The sequence below is a fragment of the Narcine bancroftii genome, chromosome 5 (assembly GCF_036971445.1).
Source record: "Narcine bancroftii isolate sNarBan1 chromosome 5, sNarBan1.hap1, whole genome shotgun sequence".
Lineage (NCBI taxonomy): Eukaryota > Metazoa > Chordata > Chondrichthyes > Torpediniformes > Narcinidae > Narcine > Narcine bancroftii.
The window spans coordinates 183,793,181-183,811,747 of record NC_091473.1 but is presented as its reverse complement, the minus strand read 5'-3'; the positions used below and the strand labels follow the sequence as shown (position 1 = coordinate 183,811,747).

The 18,567-nt window shown below is 48.6% G+C and overlaps 1 protein-coding gene across 1 annotated transcript; it reads right to left on the bottom strand.

The window, feature by feature from the left end:
* Positions 1–211: 211 nt before the first annotated feature.
* On the bottom strand, positions 212–18,059 carry ethe1 (ETHE1 persulfide dioxygenase). Its single transcript, XM_069940079.1, has 7 exons — positions 17,693–18,059; positions 17,124–17,268; positions 14,292–14,440; positions 13,653–13,782; positions 1,754–1,843; positions 898–1,014; positions 212–429 (listed from the first exon to the last, which is right to left on the bottom strand). Exons 1-7 carry the CDS (start codon positions 18,047–18,049, stop codon positions 386–388), a joined length of 1,032 nt encoding a protein of 343 aa, XP_069796180.1. The 5' UTR covers positions 18,050–18,059; the 3' UTR covers positions 212–385.
* Positions 18,060–18,567: the final 508 nt, after the last annotated feature.

Below are 18,567 nucleotides of genomic sequence, written 5' to 3'. Positions count from 1 at the left end.
GGAGGCAGTCAGTGAAAGGTCCCACAGGATTGAGGGAATTTTGGCACCAACAATGACTTGTCTTCCCAGTGTTCCTGCTTCTGCCTGTCAGCCAGTTTAACTTGTTCCCGACATCGTTTCCAACAGGTTTCACTTCCCGGTTCAGGAATCTCCCTGGTGCTGGGAATGGGTGGGAGAGGACTCCAGGTGGGGCAGAACCACACACATTGAGTTTATGTAACTGGAGAACAGATTTAATGACCAAACAGGGGATCTCAGAGCTACAGACAGACCTGGCAGAACCGTGGGTTTCAAACCAGGGATCACCACGACAGGTCTGAAATCCTGTACATCTGGGGAAATTCACTCCCACTAATCCACCCCCCCCACCCCGCCCATGCTCTTATCACTCCTGGAGCCCACAACGCAGGTTGGCAGGAACTGCGATATCTGTCAGGGTGGATGGATAAGGAGGGAGAAAGGCATAGAGAGGAGTGGGGAGAGAGAAGGAGAGAGTGTGGGGGAGAGGGAGAGGAGTTGGGGAGAGGGATGTGGGAGAGAGAAGGGATGGGGGAGAGGGGTGGGGGGGAGAGAGGAGGGGTGGGGGGGAGAGAAAAGGGGTGGGGAGAGAGTTTGGGAAGGAAGAGGGGGTGGGGGAGGAGAAGGGTCGGGGAGTGGGATTGAGGGGAATTGAGGGGAATGTGAGCGGGACAATGGTGGTGGAGGTGGTAGAGGGGAACAAGGGATGGATGATGGGAACATGGGGAGAAAAACAAAATAGATTCAGGCCATTGTCATGAGTGTGTGGGTGTGTCTGTGAGTGTGTTTCTAATGGGTCTGTGTTTTCGATGGCCCTGCGTTCACAGATGGGAACGGTTTTCATATGGGGACAGGGGTATGTTTCCGACAGGTCCTCACCGATCTGCTTTGGTTTCGGGAGGTTGAGGTTGTTCATGATGGTGACGAACTCCGGCAGAGACTTGGTGAGCCGTGGATTGTGGCTGCGTTCTTCCTCTACCGTGGTCACCGTCCGTCCTGCCGGGGAGAGCACAGGGACATCGTGTCTGACAGCAGGAGGCCATTCTTCCCCTCTTCACCTGCTACACCGGAACATCCCCTCTGCCCCTATTTCACTGGGACAGGCCATTCAGCCCCTCTCTGTTTGCACACCTGGACTGTCCCTCTACCCCTGTTACACTGGGAAAGGCCATTCATCCCCTCTACACCTGTTATACCAGGACAGCCCTTCTACCATGTTACATCAGGACAGGAGGTTGTTCAACACCTCTGCTCCTGTATTACTGGGACAAGAGGTCATTCAGCCACTCTTTCTTGTATCACCAGGTCAGGAGGCCATTTAGCCCCTCTGATCCTGTTATACTGGGACATAAGGCCTTTCAGCACTCATGCTCATTCACAAAGTCTTCCAAAGTCAATGCTATCCCTAATTCCCAGCTCTGGAACTTATGACACCACCAAACATCAGGTTGGGGTTCGGGGGCCAAGGGTAGGTCTAGATAGGCTGGGGGGGGGTGGGGAAATGGGGTGGGCTCTTAGTTTCAGCCAAAAGAGACGAGCTCCCTTGGGTGGACCCATTCACTCCCCCAACACTGTCTGGAACCAGGGGGTGGTATCTTGGCCCAACGAGCTGGGGATGGGAGGAGAGGTCCCAACAAGGTGAGACAGTGGGTTGGAGAGGAGCGGTAGGTGTAAACTGAATGGGCCACACAGCCTCTCCCCTGCTAGCAAGCGGCTGGGCAGACTGGCCACTCACCCGTGTAGTCATGTGCTGGGTATAGGAGGCAATCCGGTGGCAGGGTAAAGATCTTCTCGTGGACTGAGCGGTAGAGTGTCTCGGGACAACCTGGCAAAACATTCGGAATGGGAAACACAGGGAGATTTTGAGAACATCAACATACCACCACTCGGAGGAGTCACGTGATGGAGTAGTGGCCGGTAGGGGAACTCCAGCCCTCTCCAGAAAAGTTAAAAAAAGATAGAGAAAAAACAAAGGCACAAACATAAAAACCATAAAAAAGTGAAAGTAAAAGTGTGGAGAAAATGGCAGTGAAGAAAGAAAAACCAAAATCAACGGGAAGGAAAGAAGAAGGAAAGACGTCGGAAGAAGAAGGTGAAGGCCTTACCGGTACGAGGAGGCCCGCCGTGGAGAGAGAAGCCCGCTCCCAGAGGTCAGTCTAAGCCCCAAACTCGGGACTACAAAAATGGCTCACGGAGCCAAACAAAAGTGCGCAACTGTGCATGCGCGAGGATTCGCGCATGCGCGATGCGCAAGACAAAAATAACACTGACGGGAGGGGGGACCAGCTGAGGAGTAGATCTCCGCAGCTGAAACAGGCAATTACAACACAACAGCAAGAGGAAAACATAGAAAATAACGAGAACAAGAAGGAAGAGAATAAAATAAGAAATCAAAGAAACAACAGATGACCAACCCAGAGGAAGAAGACCAACACCAAGACACTTTTAATAAAAATAAGAAGACCAAAAATACCCAACAAAATAAAATAAACAACCCAACAAGAAAACCAGAAGAGACAGAGGTAAAGGACACAGATCCTGGAGTGGACTCAGAAGAAGAGGAGGAAGAACACAGAGAAAGGGAAGATGAAGGGAAGGGCAAGTACATGGATAAAATTTTTTTAAAGAATATATGGAAACATTAAAAGAATGGTTGACACAAGAATTCAGTGAAATAAAAAGAAGAATAAAAAGTACAGAAGAAAAAGTGAATAGATTAGAGATGATCATGACAGATATAGGAAAAAGAGTGGACAAGGTGGAAGAACGAGAAACAGCCGTAGAAATGGAAGTAGAGGACTTAAAAGAGAAATTAGAAGAATCTAATAAAAAAGTTAAAGAGACACAAGAGCTGTTAGCTCAGAAGATAGATATAATGGAAAATTACAATAGAAGAAATAATATAAAGATAGTGGGCCTTAAGGAAGATGAAGAAGGCAAAGAAAGATATGAAAGAATTTATAAAAGAATGGATCCCCAGGATCCTAGGAAGACCAGAATTACAGGAAGAAATGGAAATAGAAAGGGCACACAGAACATTAGCCCCTAAACCACAACCACAACAAAAACCAAGTAAAATTCCTAAGATGTACAACAAGAGAAAATATATTGGAGAAGGCAATGAAGAAAATAAGAGAAGACAAAAAACCATTGGAATACAAGGGTCAAAAAATTTTTTTATATCCAGATATAAGTTTTGAACTCCTGAAGAAGATGAGGGAGTTTAATGCAGCAAAAATGACCCTATGGAAAAAAGGTTATAAATTTATGTTAAAATACCCAGCAGTACTTAAAATAGTTATTCCGGGGCAGCAAAACAAACTATTCTCGGATCCGGAAGCACGAAAATTTGCAGAACAACTACAAAACAGACAGAGAGATGAAGAGATGTTACAAGAACAAAAATGACAACAAACTATATGTATGTGTGAATGTAGGTAGGTATATATATATATATATTTTTTTTTTTCTTTGGCTTGGCTTCGCGGACGAAGATTTATGGAGGGGGTAAAAAGTCCACGTCAGCTGCAGGCTCGTTTGTGGCTGACAAGTCCGATGCGGGATAGGCAGACACGATTGCAGCGGTTGCAAGGGAAAATTGGTTGGTTGGGGTTGGGTGTTGGGTTTTTCCTCCTTTGCCTTTTGTCAGTGAGGTGGGCTCTGCGGTCTTCTTCAAAGGAGGCTGCTGCCCGCCAAACTGTGAGGCGCCAAGATGCACGGTTTGAGGCGTTATCAGCCCACTGGCGGTGGTCAATGTGGCAGGCACCAAGAGATTTCTTTAGGCAGTCCTTGTACCTTTTCTTTGGTGCACCTCTGTCACGGTGGCCAGTGGAGAGCTCGCTATATAATACGATCTTGGGAAGGCGATGGTCCTCCATTCTGGAGACGTGACCCATCCAGCGCAGCTGGATCTTCAGCAGCGTGGACTCGATGCTGTCGACCTCTGCCATCTCGAGTACCTCGACGTTAGGGGTGTGAGCGCTCCAATGGATGTTGAGGATGGAGCGGAGACAACGCTGGTGGAAGCGTTCTAGGAGCCGTAGGTGATGCCGGTAGAGGACCCATGATTCGGAGCCGAACAGGAGTGTGGGTATGACAATGGCTCTGTATAAGCTAATCTTTGTGAGGTTTTTCAGTTGGTTGTTTTTCCAGACTCTTTTGTGTAGTCTTCCAAAGGCGCTATTTGCCTTGGCGAGTCTGTTGTCTATCTCATTGTCGATCCTTGCATCTGATGAAATGGTGCAGCCGAGAGAGGTAAACTGGTTGACCGTTTTGAGTTTTGTGTGCCCGATGGAGATGTGGGGGGGGCTGGTAGTCATGGTGGGGAGCTGGCTGATGGAGGACCTCAGTTTTCTTCAGGCTGACTTCCAGGCCAAACATTTTGGCAGTTTCCGCAAAGCAGGACGTCAAGCGCTGAAGAGCTGGCTCTGAATGGGCAACTAAAGCGGCATCATCTGCAAAGAGTAGTTCACGGACAAGTTTCTCTTGTGTCTTGGTGTGAGATTGCAGGCGCCTCAGATTGAAGAGACTGCCATCCGTGCGGTACCGGATGTAAACAGCGTCTTCATTGTTGGGGTCTTTCATGGCTTGGTTCAGCATCATGCTGAAGAAGATTGAAAAGAGGGTTGGTGCGAGAACACAGCCTTGCTTCACGCCATTGTTAATGGAGAAGGGTTCAGAGAGCTCATTGCTGTATCTGACCCGACCTTGTTGGTTTTCGTGCAGTTGGATAATCATGTTGAGGAACTTTGGGGGACATCCGATGCGCTCTAGTATTTGCCAAAGCCCTTTCCTGCTCACGGTGTCGAAGGCTTTGGTGAGGTCAACAAAGGTGATGTAGAGTCTTTTGTTTTGTTCTCTGCACTTTTCTTGGAGCTGTCTGAGGGCAAAGACCATGTCAGTAGTTCCTCTGTTTGCGCGAAAGCCGCACTGTGATTCTAGGAGAATATTCTCGGCGACACTAGGTATTATTCTATTTAGTAGAATCCTAGCGAAGATTTTGCCTGCAATGGAGAGCAACGTGATTCCCCTGTAGTTTGAGCAGTCTGATTTCTCGCCTTTGTTTTTGTACAGGGTGCTGTACAGGGTGATGATGGTGGCATCACGAAGATCCTGAGGCAGTTTACCTTGGTCCCAACAAAGCTTGAAAAACTCATGCAGTTTGGCATGCAGAGTTTTGCCGCCAGCCTTCCAGACTTCTGGGGGGATTCCATCCATACCTGCTGCTTTGCCACTTTTCAGTTGTTCGATTGCCTTATATGTCTCATCCAGGGTGGGAAACCTCATCCAGCTCTAGCCTTAGGGGCTGTTGAGGGAGCTGGAGCAGGGCGGAATCTTGGACTGAGCGGTTGGTACTGACAGCCGACAAGGTTGTCATCCTGGGCGACTTCAACGCTCGTGTCGGCAAAGACTCAGAAACCTGGCCAGGAATCCTGGGCAAGCATGGCGTCGGCAAGTGCAACGACAATGGGCGCCTCCTGTTGGAGCTCTGCGCAGAACAGCGGCTTGTCATTACAAACACCCTTTTTCAGCAGAGGGACAGCCTTAAGACCACCTGGATGCATCCCCGATCCAAACACTGGCACCTCCTGGACTACATCCTGGTGCGAGAAAGTAACAAACAAGATGTGCTCCACACCAGGGTCATGCCTAGCGCGGAATGCCACACTGACCACCGGCTGGTTCGCTGCAAGCTCAACCTTCACTTCAAGCCAAAGCCCAGGAACAATAAAGCCCCCAGAAAGAGGTTCAATGTTGGAAAACTGCAGTCAGACGAAGCGAGAGGAAACTTCCAGGCAAACCTCAAAGCAAAGTTCGACGTTGCAACCCGCCTCACGGACCCGTCCCCTGAAACCCTCTGGGATCAGTTGAAGACTACCATACTGCAATCCACTGAAGAGGTACTGGGCTTCTCCTCCAGGAAAAACAAGGACTGGTTTGACGAAAACAGCCAGGAAATCCAGGAGCTGCTGGCAAAGAAGCGAGCTGCCCACCAGGCTCACCTTACAAAGCCGTCCTGTCCAGAGAAAAAACAAGCCTTCCGTCGCGCATGCAGCCATCTTCAGCGCAAACTCCGGGAGATCCAAAATGAGTGGTGGACTAGCCTCGCCAAACGAACACAGCTCAGCGCGGACATTGGCGACTTCAGGGGTTTCTACGAGGCTCTAAAGGCTGTGTACGGCCCCTCACCCCAAGTCCAAAGCCCGCTGCGCAGCTCAGACGGCAAAGTCCTCCTCAGCGACAAGATCTCCATCCTCAACCGATGGTCAGAACACTTCCAATCTCTTTTCATATATATATATATATATATATATATATATATTTTATATATGTATATGTGTGTATGTATATATATGTGTATATATAAAAAATAGAGTATAGGTAAGAACTCAGAAGGGAAAGAAAGGAAGTAAGGAGGGAATTAAGAGAGTGATCTTTGTAATATATGAAGATTAAAATCTTTTCTGGGGGGGGCTGGGTGGGGAAGAATTACAGTCACTGCGAAATCAGTTGACGCTTGCGAGCGGATTCGCAAATCCAAATGGAGAGGGGAGATGTGGTTGCCCGACAAGGGACAAAGGGCAACTCAGAAAGGGGAGGGACTATTGGGGTTAAAGGAATTTTAGATATGAGAATAGTGGAAATATTTTATGTTTTAGAAATGTTGTCTTATAATGTGTTCAAAAAAAGAAAGCAGAAATGGTAAGAAGGGAAGGTGGTGATGAGGAAACGGAAAGGAAAGATAAACAAAGTATAAAATGGCTATGTTGAACTATATGACTTTAAATATTAATGGAATACATAACCAAATCAAAAGGAAGAAACTCCTAAATTTACTGAAAAAAGAAAAAATTGATATTGCATTCGTGCAAGAAACACATTTAACTGAAATAGAGCACAAGAAATTAAAGAGAGATTGGATAGGACATGTAACAGCAGCATCATATAATTCAAAAGCCAGAGGAATAGCTATATTAATCAATAAAAATGTACCAATCAAAATAGAAGAGGAAATAATAGATCCAGCAGGGAGATATGTAATGATAAAATGTCAGATATATTCAGAATTTTGGAATTTACTCAATGTATATTCACCTAATGAAGAAGATCAAAAATTTATGCAAGATATCTTTTTGAAGATAGCAGATATGCAAGGGAACATACTAATAGGAGGGGATTTTAACCTTAATTTGGACTCAAACATGGATAAAACTGGAAAAAAAACTAACAGAAAGAACAAAGTAACCAAATTTATAATTAAATCGATGCAAGAAATGCAACTTTTGGATATATGGAGGAAACAACACCCAAAGGAATATTCATACTATTCGGGTAGACATAAAACATACTCAAGGATAGACCTATTCCTGTTATCAGCCCACATTCAAGGGAGAGTTAGGAAAATGGAACATAAAGCTAGACTATTATCGGACCACTCACCCCTGTTATTGGCAATAGAGCTAGAGGACATCCCACCAAGAATGTATAGATGGAGATTAAACTCCATGCTACTTAAAAGACAGGATTTTAGAGAGTTCATTGAATGTCAAATTAAAATGTACTTTGAAATAAATATGGAATCAGTGAAAGATAAGTTTATACTATGGGACGCAATGAAAGCGTTCGTCAGAGGGCAAATAATAAGTTATGTAACAAAGATGAAGAAGGACTACAATCAGGAAACAGAGCAGTTGGAAAGGGAAATAATAAATATAGAAAAAGAATTAGCAATAAAGGAAGATACAACTAAAAGAAGAGAATTGGCAGATAAAAAAATAAAATATGAAACACTACAAACATATAAGGTGGAGAAGAACATAATGAAGACAAAACAGAAATATTATGAACTAGGAGAAAAAACACACAAAATTCTAGCGTGACAGCTTAAGACAGAACAAACTAAAAGAATGGTATTGGCATTAAGGAAAAAAGACAAACAAATTACATATAATCCAACGGAGATCAATGAAAACTTCAGGGAATTCTACGAGCAATTATATCAAACTGAAAACGAAGGGAAAGAAGACAAAATAGATGAATTCTAACTAAAATTGAACTACCAAAATTACAAACAGAGGAACAAAATAAATCAATAAAACCATTTGAAATAGAAGAATTACAGGAGATATTAAAAAAACTTCTTTGGCTTGGCTTCGCGGACGAAGATTTATGGAGGAGGTAAAAAGTCCACGTCAGCTGCAGGCTCGTTTGTGGCTGACAAGTCCGATGCGGGACAGGCAGACACGATTGCAGCGGTTGCAGGGGAAAATTGGTTGGTTGGGGTTGGGTGTTGGGTTTTTCCTCCTTTGCCTTTTGTCAGTGAGGTGGGCTCTGCGGTCTTCTTCAAAGGAGGTTACTGCCCGCCAAACTGTGAGGCGCCAAGATGCACGGTTTGAGGCGTTATCAGCCCACTGGCGGTGGTCAATGTGGCAGGCACCAAGAGATTTCTTTAGGCAGTCCTTGTACCTTTTCTTTGGTGCACCTCTGTCACGGTGGCCAGTGGAGAGCTCGCCATATAACACGATCTTGGGAAGGCGATGGTCCTCCATTCTGGAGACGTGACCCATCCAGCGCAGCTGGATCTTCAGCAGCGTGGACTCGATGCTGTCGACCTCTGCCATCTCGAGTACTTCGACGTTAGGGGTGTAAGCGCTCCAATGGATGTTGAGGATGGAGCAGAGACAACGCTGGTGGAAGCGTTCTAGGAGCCGTAGGTGGTGCCGGTAGAGGACCCATGGTTCGGAGCCGAACAGGAGTGTGGGTATGACAACGGCTCTGTATACGCTTATCTTTGTGAGGTTTTTCAGTTGGTTGTTTTTCCAGACTCTTTTGTGTAGTCTTCCAAAGGCGCTATTTGCCTTGGCGAGTCTGTTGTCTATCTCATTGTCGATCCTTGCATCTGATGAAATGGTGCAGCCGAGATAGGTAAACTGGTTGACCGTTTTGAGTTTTGTGTGCCCGATGGAGATGTGGGGGGGCTGGTAATCATGGTGGGGAGCTGGCTGATGGAGGACCTCAGTTTTCTTCAGACTGACTTCCAGGCCAAACATTTTGGCAGTTTCCGCAAAGCAGGACGTCAAGCGCTGAAGAGCTGGCTCTGAATGGGCAACTAAAGTGGCATCGTCTGCAAAGAGTAGTTCACGGACAAGTTTCTCTTGTGTCTTGGTGTGAGCTTGCAGGCGCCTCAGATTGAAAAAAAACTACCGAACAATAAAACACCAGGAGAGGATGGATTCCCAATAGAATTCTATAAAACATTTAAAGACTTATTAATTCCTCCCCTTCTGGAAGTAATCAACCAGATTTATAAAACACAAAGCATACCAGATTCATGCAAAACATACCACCACTCCAGGGGTCAGACACAGAGTGAAGCTCCCTCCGCACCATCCCATCATACAGTCCTGGGGTCAGACACCAAGTAAAGCTCTCTCTCTGCACTGCCCCATCACACACTCGTGGGTTAAGACACTGAGTGAAGCTCCTTCCACACTGTCCCATCGCACACTCCTGGGGTCAGATACAAAAGTGAAGCTCCCTCCGCACCATCCCGTCACACACTCCTGGGGTCAGACACAGAGTGAAACTACCTCTCCACCGTCCCATCATTCACACCCGGGGATCAGACACAGAGCGAAGATCCCTCCACACCGTCCCATCACACACTCCTGGGGTCAGACACAGAGTAAAGCTCCCTCCACACCATTCCATCACACATTCCCAAGGTCAGACACAGAGAAAAGCTCCCTCCGCACCGTCACATCACACACTCCCAGGGTCACACAAAGAGTGAAGCTCCCTCCGCACCGTCTCATCACACACTCCTGTGGTCAGACACAAAGCGAAGCTCCCTCCATACCGTCCCATCACACACGCCCAGGGTCATAAACATGGGTGAAGCTTCCTCCGCAACGTCCCATCACACACTCCCGGGGTCAGACCCAGAGCGAAGCTCCCTCCACACTGTCCTGTCACACACTCCTGGGTTCAGACACAGAGCGAAAGTTCCCCCCCTCCCCCCCCTGTACCATCCCGTCACACACTCCCGGGGTCATAGATACATAGAAGATAGGAGTAGGAGTAGGTCATTCTGCCCTTCAAGCCTGCTCCGCCATTCAACAAGATCATGACTGATCTTAAAGTTCAGTACCCCATCCCCGCCTTCTCTCCGTAACCCCTAATTCCCTTATACTGAAGAAATATATCTAATTCCCTCTTAAATATATTCAATGAACCTGCCTCTACTGCCCTCTGTAGCAATGAATTCCACAGATTCACCACCGTCTGGGTAAAGAAATTCCTCCTCATCTCAGTCCTAAATGGTTTGCCTATTATCCTCGAACCATGGCCCGGGTTCTGGACTCCCCACCATTGGAAACATCCCTTCCGCATCCATTCTGTCCAGTCCTGCCAGAATTTTATATGTCTCTATGAGATCCCCTCTCAATCTTCTAAACTCCAGCGAGTACAATCCCAAATTGTGCAATCTTTCCTCATAAGTCATTCCTACCATTCCAGGTATCAGCCTGGTGAATCGCCTCTGCACTCCCTCCATTGCAAGAACATCCTTCCTTAGATAAGGTGACCAAAACTGCACACAATACTCCAGGTGTGGTCTCACCAAGGCTCTGTACAGCTGCAGTAAGGTATCCTTATTCCTATACTCAAACCCTCTTGATATGAAGGCCAACATTCTATTTCCCTTTTTAACCGCCTGCTGTACCTGCATGCTCGCCTTCAGTGACTGGTGCACAAGAACCCCTAGGCCTCTCTGCACTTCCCCATCTCCCAATCTATTGCCATTCAAATAGTAATCTGCCCTCCGGTTTGTATTACCAAAGTGGATAACCTCACATTTATCCACATTGTAGCGCATTTGCCATGTATCTGCCCAGTCCCCCAATTTATCTAAATCACACTGGAGCTTCCTGACGCCCTCTTCAGTGCACACAACCCCTCCTAGCTTAGGGTCGTCTGCAAATTTGGAGATATTACATCCAATCCCCTCATCTAGATCATTAATGTAAGTTGTGAACAGCTGGGGTCCCAGTATAGATCCCTGTGGCACCCCACTGGTTACTGCCTGCCACTCAGAAAACGAGCCGTTTATCCCAACTCTCTGTCTTCTATCTGCCAGCCAGTTCTCAATCCACATCAATACCTTGCCCCCAATCCCATGAGCCTTGATTTTGCATGCCAGTCGTTTATGTGGGACCTTATTGAAGGCCTTTTGGAAGTCCAGGTACACCACATCCACTGGCTCTCCCCCATCTATTTTACCATCTCAAAGAATTCCAATAGATTTGTCGAGCACGATTTACCTTTTGTAAATCCATGTTGACTCTATCCGATCCCTTCACTGCTCGTCATATGCTCCGCTATTACATCCTTAATAATGGATTCCATTATTTTGCCCACTACAGATGTAAGGCCCACCAGCCTATAATTCCCCGCTTTTTCTTTACCCCCCTTTTTAAATAGTGGCGTAACATTAGCTACCCTCCAATCCATGGGTACTGATCCCAAGTCTATCGAGGTCAGACCCAGAGCGAAGCTCCCTCCGCACTGTCCTGTCACACACTCCCGGGGTCAGACACAGAGCGAAGCTCCCTCCGCACCGTCCCGTCACACACTCCCGGGGTCAGACCCAGAGTGAAGCTCCCTCCGCACCATCCCGTCATACACTCCCGAGGTCAGACCCAAAACGAAGCTCCCTCCGCACCGTCCCATCACACACACCTGGGGTCAGACACAGAGTGAAGTTCCCTCCACAAAACTTTATTTAAAATTTTTAAGAAAAAACTTATACAAAGTCCATAATATAAAAATGAAAAACTACAACTAACCCACCCCCCTCAGCAAACCCCGCAAGGGAAGCATAAAAAAAAATTATAAAAGAAACACATATGACAATTTAAGATATTACTAAACCCAAACATTTCAAATATGGTGACCACATCTTAATAAAAAAGTCATAATTCTCATGCAAATTATGTTATTTTCTCCATATAAATACAAGATCTCAACTCATTATTGCCAACGAGTTACATTTACCTCAGGCTCATCTTTCCATGAAATCGCCACACATTGACGTCCTACAGCCAATGCTAGATGAAGTAAAGCTGTCTGAAACTTGTCCCACCCCAAATCACTAAGTAGAACCCAACAAAAAAATTTTTTGATCTAATAAAAATTTAATTTAAACAATTTTTGAAGAAATTCTCTAATTTTTTTGCCAAAATGGTTGAACCTCATCACAAAGCCAAACTGAGTGTAATAAATGAACCTACACAAAATCCACATCTAAAACACACTTCTGAATTACTAAATCCATATTTTTTTCAATTTCTCAGGGGTCAGATACAACTGATGCAAAAAATTATAATTAACCACACTATATCTGACATTAAGCAATTTAGTCACACCATCAAAACACATCGTCTCCCAACTGGCCTGATTAATATCGCAAATTAAGTCATTTTCCCATTTAATCCTCGATGTATCTAAATTTATTTTATCCATAGTGTCTGGCAACAATACATAGAAACATAGAAAATAGGCGTAGGAGTAGGCCATTTGGCCCTTCAAGCCTACACTGCCATTCATTTTGATCATGGCTGATCATCCACTCAGTACCCTGTTCCAGCTCTCACTCCATACCCCCTGATCCCCCTAGTCACAAGTACTAAATCTAACTCTCTCTTAAATATAGCTATAGAACCAGCCTCAATCACTTCCTGTGGCAGAGAATTCCATAAATTCACCACCCTCTGAGTGAAAAAATTCTTCCTCATCTCAGTCCTAAAGGACCTCCCCTTTATCCTTAAACTGTGACCGTGACCCCTGGTTCTAGACTTGCTCTATACGTACATCTCAGAAATAAAACCTTATTTAATGAATGAGAACTCAAATCTCATTAACTTAGGAATTTTCATTTCTCTTCCAAAATGATCTTTCACTAACGCTCTAATTTGATAGGACACAAATAAAGCATTCACTGAAATTCCAAATATCGCTCTAATTTGGTTAAACGATAAAAATTTACCCTCTTCAAAACAATCCTGCAACAACTTTATTCCTTTAATCTGCCATTTTTAAAAAATCTATTGTTCAGCGAAAAAGGAATCAATTTATTTTGATATATTGGAGCCTGAAGCGATATTTTACCTTTCGTACCTATCAATAAATTCCTTTTAGTCCAAATCTCTAACAAATGTTTTTAAATCGGTACATTATAACTCTGTAATAAGACAGAATTTCACTTAAATATGAAACGATGTAAGGTTCTGAAATACCAGCCCATTCTACCCTGGCCCAAATAGGAGGATACAAAACATTCAACATGCAATTAATAAATCTTAACTGAGCTGCTTCAAAATTTTTAAAATGAGGCAATTGTAAACCTCCCAAGGCATATTTCCAAGTCAATTTATGTATCGCTACTCTAGCTAACTTCCCCTTCCATAGAAATTCTAGTACTACTTTATTTAAGTCTGGGGGTCAGACACAGAGTGAAGCTCCCTCTGCACCGTCCTATGACACACTCCCGGGAAGGTGTAGGTGCTGGAAGGAGTTAAAGATAGGGAGAAATGTAAGGGACAACAGGAGATACAGAAATGGGGTGGGGTGTATACCTTGCTGGAAGTCGGTTCGACCACATCCACGGATGAGGAGGGCGTCACCAGTGAAAGCCATGGAATGATCATTGAGGACGTAGGTCAGGCACCCGTCAGTGTGTCCTGGGGTGGAACGAGCCATCACCGACTGAGGAGGAGAGAGACTTTGGCAGGATCACAGATACAACTGCCCCTCACTCACTTACCCTTCCCTCCTCACTACCCCTCCCTCACTACCCCTCCCTACTCATTGCCCTTCACTGTACCTCCCTTCTCACTGCCCATCCCTCCTCAATGCCTCTCCCTCCCCACTTACCGCCCCTCACTACTCATCGCCCCACTCTTCCCCTCGCTCCTCACTGCCCCTCTTCCCCTTAATATTCACCGCCTCTCCCTCCTCATTGCCCCTCCCAACCGTCCTTAGATCCCCACTCCCCCTCCCTACTCACCACCCTTCACTGCCCCTCCATCCCCACTCCCCCAAACACACCGGCCGTCAATGCCCCTCCCTCCCCACTCATCATCCCTCCCTCCCCCTCCCTTCTAACTGCCCCTCACTCATTGCCACTCTATCCTCACTGCCCCTCCAACACTCTCCTCCTCCCACCCCATGCCACTCATCCCACCCCTATCACCTCATCGTTCCCGACTACTCACGAACTTCCCGAACTCGATGATGTCTCCCTCGGTGATCCACTTGTCCGCCTTGGCACAACTGTCCTTGGAGATGACACTCTGGCAGCCAGGAATAGCGGCCTTGAGGAGCCCGGTCCCGGTGATGTGGTCCGCGTGACAGTGCGTGTTCACTGTGCAACAGCATGGGCAGGTCAGCGCTTTAAACGCGTGGTGAACATGGCTCCTGTGCAGTGGATGCTCTAACCCCAACCATCCCTTCCTCAACAGGTCCATCTTACCGTTCACCCCAACCTCGGTTCGGAGGGAGCTTCAGTTGGTGTCTGACCCCAGGAGTGAGTGATGGGACGGTGCGGAGGGAGCTTCACTCTGTGTCTGACTCTGGGAGTGTGTGATAGGATGGTGTGGAGGGAGCTTCACTCTGTCTCTGACCCCAGGAGTGTGTGACGGGACGATGCAGAGGGAGGTTCAATCTGTGTCAGACGCCGGGAGTGTGTTATGGAATGGTGCGGAGGGAGTTTCACTCTGTGTCCGACCCCCGGGAGTGTATGATGTAACAGTGCAGAGGGAGCTTCAATCTGTGCCTGATGCCCTGGAGTGTGTGACGGAGCGATGTGGAGCGAGCTTCTCTATGTGTCTGAACCTGGGAGTGTGTGACTGGACAGTTTGGAGGGAACTTCATCTGTGTCCGACCCCGGGTTTGTGTGATAGAACGTTCTGGAGGGAGCTTCACTCTGGGTCTGACCCCGGGAGTGTGCGATGGGATGGTGCGGATAAAGCTTCACTCTGTGTCCGACCTGGGAGTGTGTGATGGGACAGTTTGGAGGGAACTTCATCTGTGTCCGACCCCCGGGATTGTGTGATGGGAAGGTGCTTAGGGAGCTTTACTCTGTGTCCGACCCCGAGAGTGTGCGACGGGACAGTTTGGAGAGAACTTCATCTGTGTCCGACCCCGGGTTTGTGTGATAGAACGTTCTGGAGGGAGCTTCACTCTGGGTCTGACCCTGGGAGTGTGTGATGGGATGGTGCGGACAAAGCTTCACTCTGTGTACGACCCTGGGAGTGTGTGACGGGACAGTTTGGAGGAAACTTCATCTGTGTCCGACCCCCGGGATTGTGTGATGGGAAGGTGCTTAGGGAGCTTTACTCTGTGTCCGACCCCGAGAGTGTGTGACGGGACAGTTTGGAGGGAACTTCATCTGTGTCCGACCCCGGGTTTGTGTGATAGAACGTTCTGGAGGGAGCTTCACTCTGGGTCTGACCCTGGGAGTGTGTGATGGGATGGTGCGGACAAAGCTTCACTCTGTGTACGACCCTGGGAGTGTGTGACGGGACAGTTCGGAGGGAACTTCATCTGTGTCCGACCCCCGGGATTGTGTGATGGGATGTGCTTAGGGAGCTTTACTCTGTGTCCGACCCCGGGAGTGTGTGATGGAGCGTTGTGGAGGGAACTTCAATCTGTGTCTGACCCCCGGGGTGTGTAACAGGATAGTGCAGAGGAAGCTTCACTCTGAGTCTGACCCTGTGAGTGTGTGATGGGACTATGCGGAAGGAGCTTCACTCTGAGTCTGACCCCGGGATTGTCTGAAGGGACCGTACGGAGGGAGCTTCACTCTGTGACCAACCCCGGGAGCATGTGATGGAGCGGTGTGGAGGGAACTTCAATCTGTGTCTGACCCCCGGGGTATGTAATGGGATAGTGCAGGGGGAGATTCACTCTGTGTCCGACCCCTGGAGTGTGAGATGGGACGGTGCGGATGGAATTTCACTCTGTGTCTGATCCCGGGAGTGTGTGATGGGACTGTGTGGAGTGAGCTTCATTCTGTGTACATCCCCTGGGAGTATGTGACGATACAGTTCGGAGGGAGTTCACGCTGGGTCTGACAAAGGGAGTGTGTGATGGGACGGTGTGGAGGGAGCTTCACTCTGTGTCTGACCCCAGGAGTGTGTGATGGAGCGGTGTGGAGGGAGCTTCACTCTGTGTCTGATCCGGGAGTTTGTGAGGGAGCAATGTGGAGGGAGCTTCAATCTGTGTCTGACACCCGGGGTGTGTGACGGAATAGTGCAGAGGAAGATTCACTCTGTGTCTGACCCCGTGAGTGTGTGATGGAAAGGTGTGGAGGGTGTTTTACTCTGTTTCCGACCCCGGGAGTGTGTGATGGGATGGAGCGGAGAGAACTTCATCTGTGTCCGACCCCCAGGATTGTGTGATGGGACGGTGCTGAGGGAACTTTACTCTGTGTCCGACCCCGGGTTTATGTGATAGAACGTTCTGGAGGGAGCTTCACTGTGGGTCTGACCCAGGGAATGAGTGATGGGGCAGTATGGAAGGAATTTCTCTCTGTGTCCGACCCCAGGAGTGTGTGACGGGATGGTGCAGAGGGAGCTTCACTCTGTGTTGGACTCCGGGAGTGTGTGATGGAATGGTGCGGACAGAGTTTCAATCTGTGTCCGACCCCGGGAGTGTGTGATGGGACGGTGCAGAGGGAGCTTTACTCTGTGTCCGAACCCCGGGAGTGTGTGATGGGCCGGTGTGGAATGAGCATCACCCTGTGTCCATCCCCCAGGAGTATGTGACGTTACAGTTCGGAGGGAGCTTTACTCTGTGTCCGAACCCCGGGAGTGTGTGATGGGCCGGTGTGGAATGAGCATCACCCTGTGTCCATCCCCCAGGAGTATGTGACGTTACAGTTCGGAGGGAGGTTCACTCTGGGTCTGACAAAGGGAGTGTGTGTGATGGGACGGTGCGGAGGGAGGTTCACTCTGTGTCTGACCCCAGGAGTGTGTGATGGGACGGTGCGGAGGGAGCTTCACTCTGTATCTGACCGAGGTGATGGGCTGATGCAGAAAGTTTACCTGCGTAGAGAAGCTTTAACCTCAGCTCCTGAATTAATGTGGAATCTCTGCTGACCTCTTCGAGAACTGGATCAATGATGATGGCTTCTCTGGTCTGTGCATCAGCCAGAATATAGGTGTAAGTCGAACTGATCTTTTCAAACATCTGCCAAAGATGGAGAATTCCAGTGGGTGGGTGTGTGTGTACGTGCGATCCCTACTGTTGTTAATGGGACCCATCTCTAGGCAATCATTAACCGAGGATGCACTGTCTCTGATGCCAACATGGCTTGGTGTCAGTCCACAGGGGGCCAGGCTCTCTGAAGACAACAAGTGGGTGAATGGCCTCAAACTGCCATGTAACAGTAGGGAGGAACTGAACGGCCTCTTGTCCTTGCCTAACGGGGAGTGGGGCAAAATGGCCTTCTGTCCCCTTCTAACAGGGGTAGATGGGCCTGAACGGTCTCCTGTCCCAGTCTAACACGGGTAGAGGGGCTGAACGGTCTCTGGTTCCGATTTAATAGTGGTCGAGGAGCTGAACGGCCTCCTGTCGCGGTGTATCAGCGGTAGAGGGCTGAACGGCCTGGTACCTGGCGGAAGATCAAGCCCTGGCTGTGGATGCGGCTCTGGGAGCAGCGGTGGTCGCTTGGACAGGCCATTGGGGCTGGGAACCCCGGCACAGGCTTGGGGCAACGGTGCAGGATGCGGGCGCAGCTGCGGAGGAGCGCTGCCATGGAGGGACAGGCGATAGTTCCGGGACCTGGGACGGCGAAGCGACTCGACCTGTTCCACCAGCTGCTGAACCGCCCTCCGCTGCTGAACCGCCCTCCGTTCCCGGGCTGGCACGTCTCTGCGTTCGCCCCACCCCGCGGGGCTCCCGCTGCAGGGAGGATCCACTGATAGACGACTGGTTCATCTCCAGGCGGACCCCTCTGTCTCTGTAACATCCCCCCACCTCCCCACTCCGGTCCCTTATCCCCCTCCCTGTCTCTGCAATCCCCTCCAATCCCCTGACCCCTCCCTGTCTCTGTCACCCCTCCCTGTCTCTGTCACCCCTCCCTGTCCCCGTCACCCCTCCCTGTCCCCTACATCCATCCCTGTCTCTGCAATCCCCTCCGATCCCCTACACCTCTCCCTGTCTCTGCAACCCCCTCTGGACCTGTACACCCCTCCACCCCTCCCTGTCTCTGTAACCCCTCCCTGTCTCTGTCACCCCCTTCGGTCCCCTACACCTCTCCCTGTCTCTGCAACCCCCTCTGGACCTGTACACCCCTCCACCCCTCCCTGTCTCTGTAACCCCTCCCTGTCTCTGTCACCCCCTTCGGTCCCCTACACCCATCCCTGTCTCTTCAACCCCCTCTGGTCCCCTACACCCATCCCTGTCTCTTCAACCCCCTCTGGTCCCCGACACCCATCCCTGTCTCTTCAACCCCCTCTGGTCCCCTACAACCCCCCCTATCTTCAT

Excerpts from the sequence above, each read along its gene's own strand:
- ethe1 (XM_069940079.1), bottom strand. The coding sequence starts at position 18,049 with ATGTTACAGAGACAGAGGGGTCCGCCTGGAGATGAACCAGTCGTCTAT. Across the intron at positions 13,783-14,291 it reads TCATCGAGTTCGGGAAGTTC|TCGGTGATGGCTCGTTCCAC; the intron begins GTGAGTAGTCGG and ends TCTCCTCCTCAG. Across the intron at positions 430-897 it reads CCCGAAACCAAAGCAGATCG|ATATCGCAGTTCCTGCCAAC; the intron begins GTGAGGACCTGT and ends CCACCCTGACAG.